Source organism: Mytilus californianus, unplaced genomic scaffold (assembly GCF_021869535.1).
Source record: "Mytilus californianus isolate M0D057914Y unplaced genomic scaffold, xbMytCali1.0.p SCAF_3, whole genome shotgun sequence".
Lineage (NCBI taxonomy): Eukaryota > Metazoa > Mollusca > Bivalvia > Mytilida > Mytilidae > Mytilus > Mytilus californianus.
This window is the reverse complement of record NW_026262679.1, coordinates 13878033-13898704: the sequence shown is the minus strand read 5'-3', so window position 1 is coordinate 13898704 and position 20672 is coordinate 13878033. Positions and strand designations below refer to the sequence as shown.

Below are 20672 nucleotides of genomic sequence, written 5' to 3'. Positions count from 1 at the left end.
GGTTCTGTTCGCCATATTTCTTAACAAATTAATTAAGTTGTGGTTCTGTTCGCCATATTTCTTAACCTAAGTTGACCTTCAAATCATGTGATTCTCGATTCTTGATGTATCATGGTATCTACCATGTTTCTGTCAGAGATTAAAACAGTTCATTATACACATGCAGTTCACATTCAACAGGTGGCAATATAACCAACCTTTCATATTAATCCAAACACGTCATTTTTGCATTTAATTTTTTTTTAAGATGAATTTATTTGACATAAATTAAAATTTATAACAATGATATTTATATTAAAGTGTTTATCATTTTACAGATATAAGGTTTAATTTCGAAACATATCACACAACAGTTTTTCCATAGGAGTATTTCCGATCGTTCGTCCAAAGAAGATTTTCTCCACTTTATCTGAACCAACAAACTTCAATGACGGCAGCATAAGAAGCAACCTTCCAAACCTGTATAGAATAAGTATAGATTATTTAACATCAAAATGTTCATATATTTGTCGTCTTTTTTATCACGTTAAATTGATAAAATACAAATTATACAATTCGTGATAACGATCTTAATCCGTGATCATGATTTGTTTTTCGATTAGTGAAATTCATGTTATATCTATATTTTTTGGATGTCTTCTGTACATTAGAGATGGTTGATAGACTACGACACACATATTCAGAACTGTTCACCTTTTCGACAATTGACCGCTTTATTTGTTGTAAAGATCTGTCTTTTGATGAAGGAAATATGTTAATTTCTGGATGTTTTTTGTGTCGGTGGTTTGCCGTCTCATTGACGTTTACCCAACAACTACTCTAATTTTAGGAACCATTTCAGCCATCATATCCAACTTTGCATAAGATACCATAAGGGCAACATTTCAACTACAGCTTTTACTTCATCTCTTATAAAACCACTGCTGTTAATTATAAGTTGACTGTCCGCCAACCGTTAGCTTTTACAAGAATCTTATCCCCTGAAACCACTGGTCCAATTAGAACAAAACTCTTGATTACAATCATAATTGGGGAATTTAGTCTGCCAAACAACGTGGCCGACATGGCAAATATTAGAACATACGGGCAAAATGCAAGTTTTGTCTATTATCTTGAAAACCACTATAGATAGAGAAAATCTGACCGGGCATAAATGTTCAAAACGTTCAGATTCAGGTGTTTTATATGTTCAAACCTCTAAAAATTCCGATTATTAAAATGTTTTACAAACCCCTGTATGATGGAGTTGTCCTTTTATTTTATCAATTTTAATCGCTACAGCGTTAAAACATCTCCTTGTTATTACCAATCAAATTGACTCGAATCTCTTTATTTTTGACAATTAGAATAATAAAAATCCTTTCATAATATTTTCGATTTCAATTCAAGCCAAGCATACCCTAGTTGTCTACAAGACGAACTTGTAAACTCTTGGAAATTCATTTATGATTGGTTTACCCGCACGACAACTGCATTTGATATTCATACACAGTAATAAAAATGTCATTTTCATATTTACTTCACAAAAATGCAATTACCTCATGGGATGTGTTGGATGATGCGTGCGCACATGCTGTCCTAACATAATTTGCGCTTGATCTTGTAGACTCTCGACTTGATGTGGATCCTTCAAACCTCTTGTTTCTGAAATTCAAAACGACCATTGTTAATTTCAAGACTGATAGTGAGTGAGTAATTATTATGTTTTAGTTAGTTTTTGTCGTGGTTTTTTTTTTTTATTGCTTTTGAGTTATTTTGTTATGTTTATTCATTTTCCATTTTTTATATTGGTTGTTTAGTTTAGTTTTGTTTTGAATTTTGGTTTCGTTTTTGAGGGTTCTTTTTTTGGGGAAGGGGTTGAAGCATGACATGTCTGCTTTGTTAAAATAAGCGGATTCGATATGAGAAGACTATCCACCAAAGATCAAAGGTTAACGATCTTCAAGAATTAATTAATCACATACCGTAAAAAAAAGTAAACTGTGAAACAAGTCAAAACGTAAAACGAACGACCGCTTCGTAGCAAATAACATTCAATGAAAAACAAATATGGAAGACCACTGAAATATAGCCTGGTTTGAGACAGGCATTTTCTATTTTGTACAGAAATTCTTTACGCTTATCATTCAATAAGATATCAACCAAATGGCACACAAAAACAAAGGATATTTAGATATCACTAATTTTGACATTGTTATCTCCTTTGTGCTTAAGAAGATATTTGAGTGGTAGAACGAGTGGTTAGCAGGGTAAACTCTTTCAGTTTGCTCTAGATAAATTCGGGCAATTTTTTGGTACAATGTTATTACGTATTTTGTAGATGCTTATGACCCTTGTAATACAGATATAAAAACTCTTGAACTCTTGTTTTGCCCGTTTTCATTGTGCGTTTTGGCTTAGATATATCCACAGAAAATATAAAAACGCTCAGTAAAATCAAAACTAGTTAAACCTGGGATATCTTATGTGGATGTCCAGTTAGGAAACTCGTCATTTTTTTTAATATTTTTATTTTTGTTTGTTTCTTGAGAATTATATTTTGGTTTAAATTGATGCTGGGTTTCTGTTGAAGCTATACACAACTTCTCTAGACTCTGAGTGATTCCGAGCTTGTTACATGGTGTGGTCGTTTCTTCTTGAAAGCCATCTATTGACTTCAATGTCTCCTTTTTTAATACTTCAATATAATGTGAACCATATATCATATCTACTTTGGATTAAAAATTAAGTCCAATTTTAAATATTAGTTACAAATAAATAAATAAATAAGATCAGTTGGCAGGCTACAGCTCCTGCTAACTGTCTAGTATTAATACAGTTATATCATATAATGTACTCATGGTTACAGTATAATATAGCAGTTTATGTTTGAAAGAACTCTTTTCATCCAACAAACCTGGTTTGAACAATGCAACCGCTTTCATACAAGCAAATTCAGCTGGGTCAACTTGTACTGATTTAAATCTGGCAAAAACGTCTTTAAGAATCCTGATATCAGTGGGACCAGTTTTGCCATTGGGCTGTTGTTCGTGGTCTTGGGCTACAAGTAGCGGTGACGAATCCATAGGCATGGACCACTGTATGGCACACAGTAGAAATATCTCACTCCATGACTCTTCCAGAAGTATCACCTAAATAAAACAGGCTGTAAACATAATCTGCATTCAATACAAAACATTTTCTGTAAAATCCGAAAAAAATATATATAAAAACAATTTATTCAAATAAGTTACTGTCCTCTTTACCAAACAAATTATTGATATATAACTTATATGAAGTGAAATATTTCTTTGAGCTAAATGCTGGACTCGTGCAGGATTTCTTGTAAAAAGTATAAGCACAAAAATCAAAGTCAAATCAACCAGTACAGGTGGGTATTTTCAAAAGGGTCACCAATTATATCAATTACACGTCGATGTTTTATTTTCGAAGTTGAAAAAATTAAAAAAAAAAGTCATCTATAATATTCTGAGAGCGGACAAGTCTATTCAGCCATACATTCTACCGGTTCCAGAAAATAAAAAAGTATGTTTAAAAGTCTTTTTAACAAAACAGTATAATACCTGGTCTCTGAACGGTAAATTAGCAAACGATGGAAGATTTTTAGTCCATCTTACAGCCATAAATAGAAGCCTCGCTGAACATTCGTATACGGTCTCTTGACCTGGAGAATAAAGCGACACATCTTGAAACTGTCCAGGTGGTGGATGTCCTGTTCGGTCTTGGTCAAGGCTAGTCACATCAACTTTCTCATCATGGACAGCTGAAAAGTACAAGACAAATATTGTTGATCGTAAATGAAAATCTTTGTCAATCTGTTTGTTTCAGTGATGTCAACTGATTACTGTACCCTACAATTGTCCTATCAATAAGACATAACTGATTACTGTACCCTACAATTGTCCTATCGACAAAACATAACTGATTACTGTACCCTACAATTGTCCTATCGACAAGACATAACTGATAACTGTACCCTACAATTGTCCTATTAACAAGACATAACTGATTACTGTACCCTACAATTGTCCGATCAACAAGACATAGCTGATTACTGTACCCTACAATTGTCCTATCAACAAGACATAACTGATTACTGTACCCTACAATTGTCCTATCAATAAGACATAACTGATTACTGTACCCTACAATTGTCCTATCGACAAGACATAACTGATTACTGTACCCTACAATTGTCCTATCAACAAGACATAACTGATTACTGTACCCTACAATTGTCCTATCGACAAGACATAACTGATTACTGTACCCTACAATTGTCAAATTAACAAGACATAACTGATTACTGTACCCTACAATTGTCCTATCAACAAGACATAGCTGATTACTGTACCCTACAATTGTCCTATCAACAAGACATAACTGATTACTGTACCCTACAATTGTCCTATCGACAAGACATAACTGATTACTGTACCCTACAATTGTCATATCAACAAGACATAACTGATTACTGTACCCTACAATTGTCCTATCGACAAGACATAACTGATTACTGTACCCTACAATTGTCCTATTAACAAGACATAACTGATTACTGTACCCTACAATTGTCCTATCGACAAGACATAACTGATTACTGTACCCTACAATTGTCCTATCGACAAGACATAACTGATTACTGTACCCTACAATTGTCCTATCAACAAGACATAACTGATTACTGTACCCTACAATTGTCCTATCAACAAGACATAACTGATTACTGTACCCTACAATTGTCCTATCAACAAGACATTACTGATTACTGTACCCTACAATTGTCCTATCGACAAGACATAACTGATTACTGTACCCTACAATTGTCCTATCGACAAGACATAACTGATTACTGTACCCTACAATTGTCCTATCAACAAGACATAACTGATTACTGTACCCTACAATTGTCCGATCAACAAGACATAGCTGATTACTGTACCCTACAATTGTCCTATCAACAAGACATCCAAAGCCTTTTCAAGATACACATCTACAGAAGATTGTGTTACTACTGTTTTGTTCTTCAATATTTTTGTTATGCTGTTGTCCATGTTCAATCATTCCAGCGCGATATTACTACATTTCAAAGAAAGGAATCGCCTGTGTTTACTATTTATGTAAGTTAAAAAATGCGAAACAATACGTTGCTCACCTTTCTCTCTTCATAAAAGCTATCCACTTCTTACAAGGGTTATACAAAATGTAATGACTGACTTAGTAATCTAAATATGTTGAAATTTAATTGTTACTTTTCGTGAGCCTACAACAAATGCTTTAACTAGATATTTAACCCAGTTCAGTCAGTTCAAGTACCCTGTACCTTTGAAACTGCATTAAGACAGATAAGAGGTTGTTAATGGGGTTTACAGAATAGAGAATAAAGTCAAAAAGTGCAGAATAAGGGGCAAAAAATATAAAGAATTGAGAAAAATAGGATAAAAAAATAAAGAAAAGAGAATAAGGATCAACATAAATAAAGTATAGATAAAATGATCTAAAAAGTCGAAGAATTAAGAAATAAAGGACCCCATCTAGACCCTCGGATAGCTTCAAGTTTATATCATTGTAAATGTAGTAAAATTATGGTCGTAAAATGTCAAACATCACCCGCCCCATCACAACATATAATGTCAAACATCACCCGTCCTATCACAACATATAATGTCAAACATCACCCGTCCTATCACAACATATAATGTCAAACATCACCCGTCCTTTCACAACATATAATGTCAAGCATCTCCCGTCCTATCACAACATATAATGTCAAACATCACCCGTCCTATCACAACATATAATGTCAAGCATCTCCCGTCCTATCACAACATATAATGTCAAACATCACCGGTCCTATCACAACATATAATGTCAAACATCATCCGTCCTATCAAAACATATAATGTCAAACATCACCCGTCCTATTACAACATATAATGTCAAACATCACCCGCCCCATCACGCGAAGCTTGGACGGAGAATCCACATTTTAACTATATTGTGACGTAATGTTCGTTATGTAAACTTACAAAAATGAGATGTACCTCTTTCGTCATTTTCCAGCTTAGTGCTAGTATCTGAGGTCATAAGTCCAGTTATAAACCTGTTGTTTAGTCCAGGACTGAAAGCTGGATGTGTTGCCGATACAGTTGCATTATTATGTGGAAATGGGCCATCAAGTTCGCTTATTAATTGGTCATGTCGCACCTGGGCCGTGTTTCTGGGCTGCCGCTCATTTTGAACAGCTGGAATTAAAAAAATAATATACTTATTTAGAGCATTTTATTAACATGTTCTGGGTATGTTTTTGAAAAAAAAATACTGGCATGGTATTTACACTGTCAAGGTGCAACAAAACGTTTATCTTGAGAAAATTCATATTTACAGCTGATATTTTCAAGAACAAATTGGATAAATGAATAAGCAATATTTTATAAAGGTACTTTTAAAACTACAATTCTTGAACTTACCATCTTTGTTCATTCCCATTTGGATACATTTCTTCAAACGACAAGCCTGACATTGATTTCTATGGGCCTTGTCTACAATACACAGTCCTGAACCTGCCTGGCATCTACAAAATTAAACCTTTTCATTTAAGCAAGTATAAATGAGCAAAAGGAATGCATTTATATTATGTATGTCTTTTTTCCGGGATTAAGTTGTTTTTAATGAAAATTGATAAGTTAACACACCGAGTCCGGAATATTTTGAAGAATCCCATTAAGATAGGACCATATCTATCATTGCATTATATGTTCATGGTTTGACTAAAGTCATAACAATTTTCAATCAATGTCAAAGACACGAAATCTTTTATGTCCGAAGGTTTATTTTGTATTACATTTATTCAGGAACGTTCAAAGTAACCTGTTTAGAATTTAAAAACGTTAATGGCCAACACGTACGACTTTGTATAAGGAAAATTAAAGTGTTGATGTACCTGTAAATCAGTTTTCTTCTAACGCTTCGCTTGAAGAAACCACTGCAACCATTACAAGCCAAGATACCATAATGTTTACCACTCGAAGTATCGCCACAGACAACACATATCAGACCAGGCGAATTACGTTTCATTGGTCCACATGAACTTCCGGGAAGTCCTTCATGATCAATAGACATGTGTGAGGACGTCACAGTTACGCCATGAGATGGAGAACTATTTATCGATATCATTGGTGGAGAATGTCGGACATCATCTGTGTCGTAATGATCAAGTCTGTCAGAACTTCGGTCCTCTTGTGATGTATCGTCAGATGATAATTGCCTAGAATCATGGGAAATTTGATAAATGTCTTGAGGTAAATGTCTGCTAGTAGTCGGTAAATGTCTGATGGTTTCGTTAGCTACAATAGAAAGCGTTATTTATCAGTGAAACTACCGACAGCACCTTCCCTCTTGTGTTCCCTGAAACGTAACCTGCATGTACTCTACATGTTTAACATCCTCGAAAATAATCATAAAATAAAATTTGTAATTGATCTTGGCTTAATATATAAGCCTACCCTTAGTTTCAGTTTGTTATGTTTGATGAATGGTTACCAGTATATATACACCAATATAACCAACATGCATTATACTGTTTTGAATTCCACTTTCACAAACAAGCAAGAGTAATTTAATGATGTGGGGATCCATAAACTACGAGGATTCTGTTGGTGGAATGATATTTTCCATACACCGCAAACTTTTCTGTGAGAGCTCTCAACAATAAATCATGTATTGGATGATACAAAGAATCTTTTCATAGAGGCATTATTATTAAAATCTAGGTTTGAAAATAGTGCAAAACATTCAATATATACATGTATTTGTTTTTCACTAAAAATTGCTTTTATTTACGAATTTGAAATTAACGTGACAGAATTTCACTCATTATTTTGTTTCAGCGAAGACGTCAAACTGACTAGGCAATGATGTTAAATGGTATTGTGTTTCTTCAAAATGTCGGCATATTTCATCTTTCGTCGACTTAGAAGAGCGTCGAAAGATACCAAAGGGACATTCAAACTCATAAGTCGAAAACAAACTGAAAACGCCATGGCGAAAATACGAAAAACGACTAAAGTCAAACAACACTTTACAAAACACAACATAGAAGACTAAAGACTGAGCAACACGAACCCCACCAAAAACGGGATGATGTTAGGTGCTCAAGAAGGGTAAGCAGATCCTGGTCCACATATGGCACCCGTCGTGTTGCTCGTGTATATATATAAGTACAAACCCGGTGATTAGTCTATTTTGGTAGGTAACATTCGGAGAAAAGGGAACGGGATTGTAGTTGCGACAATTAGAATATGTGGAACCGATATTCCATAACGGTCAACCAACTCGTGATAACGTCCGTAAAATTTACGAAGGGGTGAGTTCTTCTTCACCACTTGGAACTCTTGGTTCAATAGCTTCCTCGTGAGCAGCAACCTTCTATCAAGGAAAACATGATAGGAAATACAAGCCCTGGAATATCGTATCAACTGGAAGATATATACTCCGTATGCAGGTGCTTCTGGAATGTTGATACATAGAAATGGAGATTCACAATTTGGAAGCTGAAAGTAATAACTTATTAATATAACAAGTTCCTTGTCAAATAATTATATTAATTATGCCTATCGTAGACCACTTCTTTTCTAAAAAAAACATTTATGTGGTTAATTTATTAATTTGAAAACCTAAAATTAAAAGCAATACGAGGAGGTCGGAAACCCAGGAAAATGAAGGGGAAAAACACAAGCAATATATATATATATTAAGACTTGTTTATATTTTTTCGTTTGGCCTTGTATTATATTTTCCCTCGGGTTTATATGATCCGTTCATCCTATTTCGACTCTTTAAAATTCAAGAGTCTATCCTAAATTGAGGTAAATTATATGGCCTTCCAAATACCGTTTCGATCCCTAACATCACTGGAGAGACATTAAATGTCGAAATCCGGATATGGTGTACAAATTTTTGTACCTCATGTTTGTGGTATACCATCTTTCCCGCAAGTTTATTGTTTTCTGTTTGGTATTAAATTAATATTAAGATCCATTTTGTTAAATCTTGTGATCAATTTATTTGGCAATCGTCAATGGCAGTCAGCAGGGTTTAAGAACATCAGTTGTTCGACCTGTTAGTCAAATGCGTTTTGTTAAAATATACTTTTTCACTCTTTTTGGTCTTTTGGAAAGTGTTGTTTGTGCTGTATTTAGACCCCTCTACCACCAAATTGTTTTACATGCACACGTATAAAAATTGCGGTTTTTATCCAACGCAATCATAATATATTTATATATATATTTATTCAAGATAAAAAGGCATGAATTTGACAGATACAAAATATTACAAAGACACAGATATAGCACTAGACATAGTTTATAGACACTAAAATGATATACATGTTTACTAAAAATTTTAATTTAAAAAATAAAATAATGAAAATTTTCATGATATTTTAATAATATGAATAGACTAGATTAAATAATAATGAGTGAAATTTAAATTGACTAGATTTTCACTGTAGCCTAATATCTTAGGATGAGCCACAAAAGCTATTAAAACTTCCAGTTTACACCAAGGGTTGACACATAGAAAATACAAGCACAAATCATTTAGAATTTATCACAGATATATGGTCAAAGCCCCAGTATAATTAATAAAAAAACAAATTCACTATTAAAGATGGATTTAAATTTATCCATTAAAAACTTTTTCACTTGTACTTTAAAATTATATTTTTTAGAGCAACTTTTAATCATTTCTGGTAACGAATTCCAGTCTTTTATTCCATTATAAAAGAAAGTGGTGGATTCACACCCTCTAATTCCTGGTATATAAAAGTTTTTACAACTAGATCTTGTATTGAAAGATGTTTCATTTTTAACAAAATTAGTATGTAAATAATTTGGGCATATATTGTTAAAAATGTTGAAAACATAATTGAGTCTTAGTTGTTTGAAAGAGTTAAAATCGGATGAACGGATCATATAAACCCGAAGGCAAATATAATACAAGCCCAAACGAAAAAATATAAACAAGTCTAAATTGAAAACAACGTTCAAACCTATGATTTCGTTGGATAAAAACCGCAATTTTTATACATGTGCATGCAAAACAAATTTCTTGGTAGAGGGGTCTAAATACAGCACAAACAACATTTTCCAAAAGACTAAATATATATATATATATATATATATATATCTAAAAATAGAATAACATCCTGTAATTATACTGAAGAGATGAGTAGATGATAATTCCTGTACACTTAAACATACTTCGTGCATTGTGTTAGATGTCCTTGTTTAATTCCTACGAGAAGGTAACACCTCCCGAAACGAAAGCTGATTTTTATCAGCTATAGTTAAAGGAGGGGATAAGGCGTCTGCGCAATGCTAGGCGGTGTTGTCGTAGAAATATGAAGTGAAACTTACAGGTTCCAGCCCCGGTCGGGGAGGAAGTAAAGAATCAGATATACTCTAACATTGTTTGGTTGGTTTTCTAGGCACTTTATATATATATGACGATATGTTAGCCACTTATTTGCCCCGAAAATCATCAAAATCGTTAACTTCTTCAATGTTCTTAGATAGTGTTGATTTTGTCAATACTAGTAAATGATTATGATAAAAACAGTATGTAGGTACAGAAAAGTCATTTCAAATGTTCCTGTGCCGTCATAACTAAGTTAGTATCCGCATTTATGACACTCAAAGCCGTGTTACATATGGCATTAGAAAAAAAAACTAGTTTGATCAAGGCCTTTCAAAGATATACTTTCAATTAACAAAAGATCATCATTAATTAGCATTTTACCAAAAAACTTTAAAATAGTATCTATGTTATAATTAGTTTTAATTTAGCTTTTTAAAAATATCTGTGTTATCTTTGATCTAGCTAAATTGTCAAGAAAGTCATTTATATGTTTTGATTCTACTTTCTTAGTACAATTATACTTTTCTTCTATTTTTTTCTTGTTTTAATTACCTTTGTGTGTTACGCATACAGATGGAGACGAGAATAGTTGTGCTGTTATAAAAGTCTCTCATAGTTCTTTTAAGAATGGCACATGCATTCTAAATTTTATATTGTGTATTAAATGTCATATTGTGTTTATACTTGTATGTATGTGGTGAGACTCTAATAAACTACTGAACGATTTGGCTTCCATGGCTTTAATCATTATACAATTTTGCGGTTTTTGTAATTTAAACTTAAACTTTGACAAATTTGAAAGTCTACAGAAAAAAGGTATTAAAGTAGTAATTCAAGATGTTATTGTGTATATCTAACAGACAAATGTCTTATCAACATTTGAAGAATAACACCATTTAATAAAGCTTTTTAAAAAATTACTTTCCGAGTCCGTGGTTCCAAAAAACATGTTAACTCATCATAAATTATCTATCTTATTTTGTATGATTTCAAAATACAAAATACACCGATTAAACTTCTTATGTAAGACATGTCGTGTTCATATCTTTTTACGATAATTAATTATTCATTATCCTTATTAGGTATTCATACCCACAATTCAAATGAACAAATGTCAGGCAGCTAAAGATTGTACTTAAATAAAAACCTACGACTTTCAGCGGAAGTTGTTTTTAGATTGGATCACATTAACTGCAGATTATACCCATTTCCTACAAGGAAATCTATAACTTCATTTTTGTTTTAAATTGGCACTACAAAATGGCAACACGCACATTTGGACAGTATGGTTGTGTAAATCAGCTCGAAGTGTGCCTAGATCGGATATGAAGCCCAAAGATTGTGACACATCACGCAAGAAAAATCAGCCATCATTTTAGTTCATAAACAATTCATAAAAATCGATAGGATTTTGATATATCAAAGGATTTAGTATAACATTGTCACGAAAGATATAACACATCCTTTAAACATGTTTTATGAAATGTTTTGTAAACTATTGTTTGTCTTTTCGACGTTTTCGTTTTCTGCGATGATTTTGTCAGTCTCTCTTGTAAGTTTGATTCTGCCTAATAGGTATCTTCTGTCTTTTTTTTAGAGTTGTCTGTTTATAAGTTTGATTCTGCCTTTAGTATCTTCTGTCTCTTTTTTAGAGCTGTCCGTTTATAAGTTTGATTCTGCCTTTAGTATCTTCTACCTCTTCTTCAGAGCTGTCTGTTTATAAGTTTGATTCTGCCTTTAGTATCTTCTACCTCTTCTTTAGAGTTGTCTGTTTATAAGTTTGATTCTGCCTTAAGTATCTTCTACCTCTTCTTTAGAGTTGTCTGTTTATAAGTTTGATTCTGCCTTAAGTATCTTCTACCTCTTCTTTAGAGTTGTCTGTTTATAAGTTTGATTCTGCCTTTAGTATCTTCTGTCTCTTTTTTAGAGTTGTCTGTTAATAAGTTTGATTCTGCCTTTAGTATCTTCTGTCTCTTTTTTAGAGCTGTCTGTTTATAAGTTTGATTCTGCCTTTAGTATCTTCTGTCTCTTTTTTAGAGCTGTCTGTTTATAAGTTTGATTCTGCCTTTAGTATCTTCTGTCTCTTTTTTAGAGTTGTCTGTTAATAAGTTTGATTCTGCCTTTAGTATCTTCTACCTCTTCTTTAGAGTTGTCTGTTTAGAAGTTTGATTCTGCCTTTAGTATCTTCTACCTCTTCTTTAGAGCTGTCTGTTTATAAGTTTGATTCTGCCTTACGTATCTTCTACCTCTTCTTTAGAGCTGTCCGTTTATAAGTTTGATTCTGCCTTTAGTATCTTCTACCTCTTTTTTAGAGCTGTCCGTTTACAAGTTTGATTCTGCCTTTAGTATCTTCTACCTCTTCTTTAGAGTTGTCTGTTTATAAGTTTGATTCTGCCTTTAGTATCTTCTACCTCTTTTTTAGAGCTGTCCGTTTATAAGTTTGATTCTGCCTTACGTATCTTCTACCTCTTCTTTAGAGCTGTCTGTTTATAAGTTTGATTCTGCCTTTAGTATCTTCTACCTCTTCTTTAGAGCTGTCCGTTTATAAGTTTGATTCTGCCTTTAGTATCTTCTACCTCTTTTTTAGAGCTGTCCGTTGATAAGTTTGATTCTGCCTTACGTATCTTCTACCTCTTCTTTAGAGCTGTCTGTTTATAAGTTTGATTCTGCCTTAAGTATCTTCTACCTCTTCTTCAGAATTGTCTGTTTTGAATGTATGGTACCATATAATCGAGAAAAATTTGAAAGAGAATACTTAAAGTAGTAAGTATATCAAAGTAATTTAAATGTTACATGTACCCTTTCTTAAAATTGTTTATGATGCTGGAAATACGTTATTAAGATCCTTAACTTATTCAGTAAAGAGAGACGGATTTATCTTAGTTTTTCTTGTTTCTGAATCCCTATGTTTCTGTTGTCTCTTTGTTACATTTTCACTTTTGAAAAATAAAATATTATCAAAGCCAACTTACTCATTGCTTCAAAGCTAGGATTATTGTATTTAAAATTTGCAAGAGCTGGTTTAACATATAGTTATAATGCGAAAACGACTCTAATCATTTTTCTCAAAATGAAAAGAGGGCGATTTTTATGGAACAGTGTGTGAGTGTAATTAATTACTGATAATTCCATCAATTAATAAATTTCTTATTTTCAGACTGCAAAAAATATGCCCAATTATGGTCATTTAAAAGTCAGGTGTAGCCGTGAGTTTTTATAGAAAAGGGTTTTACGTAGACATATTGTGTTTATATCATGCTTAATGAAATATAACATAAAATGAAAATTACCTTCATCACTATCTAATAAAATCATAGTGATTTCCGACAAATAACCATTGTCTTCACGAGAAAGCACGTGCCGATCAGTTTTATGGTCCTCCTTCAAATGAATAAATTTATAGGCTCAAATTTATCCATTAACGGGTTTAATCAAATGATATTCAAATATCAGCGTTATTTGCGTTAAATCAAGAAATTAAAAGGCAATATAATTATTGTTATATTAGTTACTGTGTAAGCAAACCCAACATAACAGGAAATCTAACTTACATCTCTCAACATCTTCGCTTTTATATATTAGAATGAAAATGTAGATTACGCGACTGTGGCATTGCTTTTATATTGAATTGTTTCTGAATTTTGCTCTTGTAATTTGTCCCAATTTGTTGCTACATGTATTTATGAAACATTTTTTATATCAGTCCGATTGTGAAATAAAACACCAATCTGTCAGAGATCGAGAATTTTAGATGGACAACAACCATTCGAAACTACCGAAAACACACCGGAAAGTGTTAAAGAACAATATACATGTATGTAACAATTTAAAAAAACGAGATAATTGCTAAAAACATTAATACTGAAAAAATAAAGTTTTCTATTAAAACTTGGTATGACATTATATCTGGAAGCATATAGAAACACATATTGTAAATAAATATAAATTAAATTTAGTTTATTTAGGCATTCAATTGTCAGCGATATATGTCAATCTTTCTAATTCAATACAGTCGTTCAAATTTAGAATTTGCACTTCTTTGTGTAGTAAACGAGGATGGCGATAATACACGGTTGACCAAGGTATGACATATGGCCAGGTTTGACAGATTGACTTTTACTTTCAGATTCTTCAAATTTATGAACAGTCACATCTCAATTAAATTTTATTATTTTCAATTGTCGTGCCTATTAAAATTTGTTTATATCAATGATCAGATAAAAGGTTGTATTTCCACCTGGGTGGAATAACAGGTGTCAAATGTTGGTGGTCGCAATGCTTTAAACGTATAAACGATGACCGCATATCAGTAGTGTGGTTAACATATTTGAGAGGTCTGTCCATCGTTGAAACATGAGAAGGTATTTTTGAAAAATCATATTTTAATTATACATGTATTGTGTCCAAATTAAGCATCCCATTAAAAGATAATTATTTCGAATTTGTATAGAATTTCTAGTTATCTTTTCAAATTCCCTATGAGATATCCCAGTCAAAATTGTAAGAATATGAAAGTATTATACTGATTTTAGTTGAAATACCATCATGTAGAAATTAATTGCCAGACATGGATAAGAAAATACCGGAATCGCATGTACTCATAACGGCGCACGACACGATTCGTGGCTCACAGAGCAACTCCTATTATGTATGCATCATCCTTTCATGTGATTTCAATTTTGTCCTATCCAGAAGGAATAATGCTCATGATGCAATGATTTTGGTCAAGTCAAAGAACGTCTTGCCCCTTTTCTAAAAAAGTTTATCGGAAGATACCAAACCTTGTTGATATTCCGTATCAACTTCACAAATAATACATGACGGTTTTGAAGTATACATTCTAGGTACTGACGTTGTTTATCATCTTAATTACGTGTTATAGTGTTCTTTTTAGTTGTCTTTGTATATTTTTAGCCTTTATTGTTTAGTCCATTTTTGGTAATATACTTTTGGCGTGGCTCCGTATTTGTATATCCCGTCATTGTGTTCTTGTGTTTTGGCCATTTTTGTATTCTTGTATTTCATTTTTGCTTATGTACTTTGTCTATAGAGGGTCTATATGCCATTTTGTATTTCTTTGTTATACTCACACAATGTTGTCAATATATAATGGAATTCTATGAGACTGTCATACAAGTTAGAGGTTTAGCTAGCTATAAAACCAGGTTTAATCCACCATTTAAGGAAATGCCTGTACCAAGTCAGGAATATGACCGTTATTTTCCATTCGTTTGATTTGTTTCAGCTTTTGATTTTTTTATTTGATAAAGGACTTTCCGTTTTGAATTTTCCACGGAGTTCCGTATTTTTGTTATTTTACTTTTTTCGTATTCTTTGTAATATGTCTTTAATTTATTCATTGTACATGTATGTAACTATTAGATGTTTATCTAGACTTAAGAGTTTCACTTTAAAAGTAGGCTCTTGTCCCATGTTGGGACAAAAATGACCGGATTGTGATCAATAGGGACAAACTAGCCTTCAATATTCGAGAGAAAATGTTAGTGGAAATTTACAAGTCGCGATTCAATGTATAACTATATGCATTTAGAAATCACATTAAAATAGACGAACATATCTTTCCTCTTTTGTATGGACACAAATCGTTTATTCTATTCTTTTGCTACCAATGATACGGGTTATTCTCAATCGCTTACTAATCATAAGTTTATCTATTAATTTTTATTTGAACTTATTATTAATAGAAAGGAGGTTGTCTAATTACATGAATTGCGATGATTTTTTTATCATCCACTGGTAAATTTTAGATCAATAACCCTCCGTAAATGGTTAAGAAATTTAAGAGAATATTATTTTTGAGAAAAAAAAAATAATCAGGTTTTTCTCCGTCACGACGTCGTTTGAATGCCTTACACATGATTTTTTTAGCTTGCTACTGGTTCTTGTAATTTTGAATGATGTAAAATATTTTAAATGATATATTATTATATTTTCAGGTATCAAATGATGAATCAGTTGGATCAAATGATAAAATATTATAAGAATTTTGTCAACAGTATTAGCAAGTCTTGACATTTTATTTGTAAATCCCTTATTTCTGCTTTCTGTATCGCATCCAAATCGTCAGGGTAATTCAATAATCTCCGGAATCGATATAAAATCTTAAGTGAGGAATAACTACTTGATTCTGTACATCTTCTAAGGAAATTGAAAATCAAATAAAAGACCTAACCCCTAATTGAATTATCTTATTTTCCTGATCTTTATAGCATTCTCCGAAAAACAAATTAGCTGGGCTAACCCTGCCTTTTTATATCTAATTCATGACAATTAAAATATATCAAGTGATCTCCAGACAGGGGTGATCTGACAGGAAAATTTGTGAAGAGTCATCGAGCATGGATAGGTACAGCTGCGTTCACTGTTGTATTATGGGATACATCAGCGTCTCAAACAAGCCAATTCATTACATTTGGTATGGCGATGGAAATAATCACTGTATCAACCCAGACGTAAACTATTCAATTGAGTTCTAACTGATGACACTTTAATAAAGTTATCGGATATCATTAGCGCTACAATTGTCACAAATTCTATTTGTTATGATTAATTCTAGCGCTGAAAATGAACAATCTTGTGAAAATGTTAAGAATGGGATAATATCATCAAAACGGTAAATTGATGACAAATAGTTCCGCTGAAAGAAGTAACGAAAGAGAAAAGAAGCCATTTAAGAATTCAACCATGCAGCAGGATAAATACAACTTGAGTTCTTAATGACACGGTTCCAATTGTAGGCCTTTACTATATGACTTAAATAGCAGTAACAACATTTAAATTAACAGATTGAAGTTCATGTACCAATAAACGGAATGAAATGTATATATATATACATATATATATATAATTATTATTATCTAGAGGTTCAAAGAAAGACAAAATTTTAATAGTTCTTGTCTGTATTTCTTCTGCTGAAGTATATCATAAAAAGATTATTATATGGTATTTTTCATATCAGACCCTTTATCGACCCTAGGTCATGATATCAGCCCAAGAGCCGATAAAGGGTCTGATATGAAAAATGACATGTAATGATCATATACTTCAACAGAAGAAATACAGACAAGAACTATTAAAATTTTGTCTTTCTTTGAACTACTAGATAATAATTTACAAAAAACCAAATACAAATTTATTTACTTTAATTGTTTTTATAGATATAACAAGCATTTCATTTATCATGTGACATATCACAACAATTATAATGTCCTTAGTTTGAAAAATGTATTGTCACGTCTGCCATGTTTACAAACAAATTTCCGGAAATGCACGAAGTTGCATGTGATAAACCCCACGGACAATAACGGAAAGGCATGTGATAACATTCCGGAAGCAGTCAATAAAGGTTCGTTTATCAGCCCGCCGAGGAAAGTCTTAGGAATCTGGTTAATAAACATAATAACCCTTTCATAGCCTTTTAATTATTTTCAAATGTTATTGAACTGTTAAATTTAAGTAATATTTTATACAAGTATACGATATATAAAAAAATATATATAATTACTCTAAATATATATAATTTTTTATAGTTACTCTAAATATCAGCACATATATATATATATATATATATACCATAATGGAAACGGAAAGGGCACGATTTATCAATTCATAACACAAAAAAACGTTTTCCATTTCTTTTTATAAAATATTGTATATAATGTGGTATTCTTTTAACGTATGGATGTTTATTGAGTATAACTTTGGACAAAATGGCCTTTAGTTCTTAATTCATTTTCAAAAGCGATAAGATGATGGTTACTTTTCATTTCGTGTGTGGTAATGTGCTAAGTATATAATCGAGCACACCGAAGAACGTCCTTTTTTAAGGGATTGAATCTTTTTGTTTTTTGTTTAAGTAAGATAGATTTCCAGTTTTAGATTTTTGATTTTGTAAAAAAGAGTTAATAACAATTTTAACATACAATTTTGAATACATGCCCTAAGAGAACATCGCTGGTTCAAGCAACGTCAAAACGAATAATTACCTACATAAGAAAATTAATTAAAGAATGATAAAAATAATCGTTGGTTATGATCTTCTTAAGTATAAATACAGCTTGTCAAAATACACAATAACACACCACTAACCACTACAATTCATTTGTTTTGCACTGTCTTTCATTTTATCAAAACTGTGTTTATCTTTCTGAACATATTTTTCAGATATTGTTGTGCGAGTGCAAGTCTGTAATAAATTTATCGGTCTTATGTTAATGACTTAGGGGAATGTTTGCGTCATCGTCAGTAAATATGATGGGGAATACTATGATTTTGTATATATCTGTGGTATATATAAGGTATCTGTTTTATTGCAATTTTCAGTTTTATACGGATATATTGGACGGCGAATCTCGACTGTCGTGAATCAAAGCGGTTCGATACTACGAAATAGAAGACAAAAGAATTAATCCGTAAAGTCCCATCCATTTTCGCCTTCGAGAATATAATTTTTTGATTGAAAGGCTATTAGTTATTTAGCTTGGTGATGACGATGAATGGCTGCTTAACGTCCAGCGCCAAATCAATATGCATATTCAGTACGAGAATATGTTAATGTAATATGAATTTTAACCCTGCTTTGTACTAAACCGACACGCTGAGTAGGATTTGTAACGTTTTAGCTCACAAGGTAACAGTCCGCAGGAAGACAAGTCACCTTACCCGGACACATTATTCTGACTCCGAGCTGATCAGTCTTTGCTCTTATTCCTTAACGCCGCGTGCTTAGCGGAGCAGCAGCAAATACAAATTTTAAAGACTTTGGTTTGACACGGCCGGGGTTCGAACCCACGACCTCCCGCAATCGAGGGGAACACGCCTACACGAGACCACCGAGGCGGTTATGTCAGAGTCTTATATTGATGACATTTGAATATCATAAGTCCAGGTGAAAACAAACAAAAATGACAATGAAACCTATTGCAAACATTTTTTTATACATATCTTTATCCTTTTTTTGTTTGAATTTCTACGTTTTGTCTTTAATTTAGTTTGGTATAGGTGGCAGATCATCCATAATTAATAATGAATTTATCTAGAAACATGACGATTTACAGCATGACATTTTTTTTTATTACACCTGAATATTGTTAAAGACATTTTATTAACCTCTTCCAGTAGAACTGTCATCGTATACACTAAAATACTAATGTTGTTAACTTAACAGTATCCAAATTGCACCGAGTTCCTAGTAATGGGTACCACTTTTAAAACCTTCCAGAGCACTGCACTTCAGGTTTTTGATAGGTTTTTTTGCTCAATCTGTAGTTTTGTATGTAGTGTTTTAAGGACTGTTGTTTGCCATTTCTACTTGTTTTTATAATTCATGGTTGTGTATGTTTTTTCGACTTTTTAATTTTCTCATTTCGCCCTTGGTATCTCCCTTCCTTTTTTAAGCTTATTAAATGAAAAATAATGTAAACTGTTCTTCAAATTGTACTGATATAAGGCTTTTTTATATTTACAGAACTATAATCAATATTTCATTTTAAGAGTTAAAAGTATGCAGATTGGTACTTTTAGATATTATGTACGGCTATAAATGTCGTTGTTTTAACATGTATATTTTGAATCATTTCATTGCTGGTTTATTGAAACTATAGGTGTCAGACCAATAATTCAAAATCCCTATCTATTCAACCACATTTTGCAATTTTCACAGCTTTCTTAATATGTCACCTTAAGTTTAACTTCATAGAAACCAGGTATATTCTGAATTGTACATGTATCATTTTTATACATGCCAATTTTGAACAAAAAGTCTTGTAATGAAATACTACCGTTCGAAAGTCAAGTACTACTAATAATAACCCCTGGTTTTCTGGAAATCTTAAATATGTATAATATGGAGCGCATTAATCCTCAATTTTTAATGCAAAGTCATGTACGAGTAAATTTTGGCTCAAAATGGCCTACCTTATTTCTCTTTCGTGTTAGTTTAAGTAAACAATGACATCAGAAGCAATCTTTTTGTAAGGGAAGGGCTACTTTTACGTATGTTTTAAATTCAAATGGGTTAATTGGTGATTTGACACCTATATATTAGAACAGTTTTAAGCAGCAATATTGATGCTTAAAGTAATATAAAAAAAAATGAAATACAAATAAATTCATTATGGAGTTCGAATTGTTTGGAGGTGCATCATTATTATTGTATAATGAATTTGATTCAATTTTTTTTTTTTTGATAATTAGCTTATCTTATATAAATATTTTTTGCATTAAAAGATTTC

At 32.2% G+C, this 20672-nt stretch overlaps 1 protein-coding gene across 1 annotated transcript; it reads right to left on the bottom strand.

Moving 5' to 3' along the window:
* Nucleotides 1–326: 326 nt before the first annotated feature.
* Nucleotides 327–7122, bottom strand: LOC127733381 (photoreceptor-specific nuclear receptor-like). Its single transcript, XM_052242752.1, has 7 exons — nt 6944–7122; nt 6471–6574; nt 6045–6245; nt 3564–3763; nt 2897–3131; nt 1539–1644; nt 327–459 (listed from the first exon to the last, which is right to left on the bottom strand). Exons 1-7 carry the CDS (start codon nt 7120–7122, stop codon nt 327–329), a joined length of 1158 nt encoding a protein of 385 aa, XP_052098712.1.
* Between the last annotated feature and the right edge of the window lie 13550 nt (nt 7123–20672).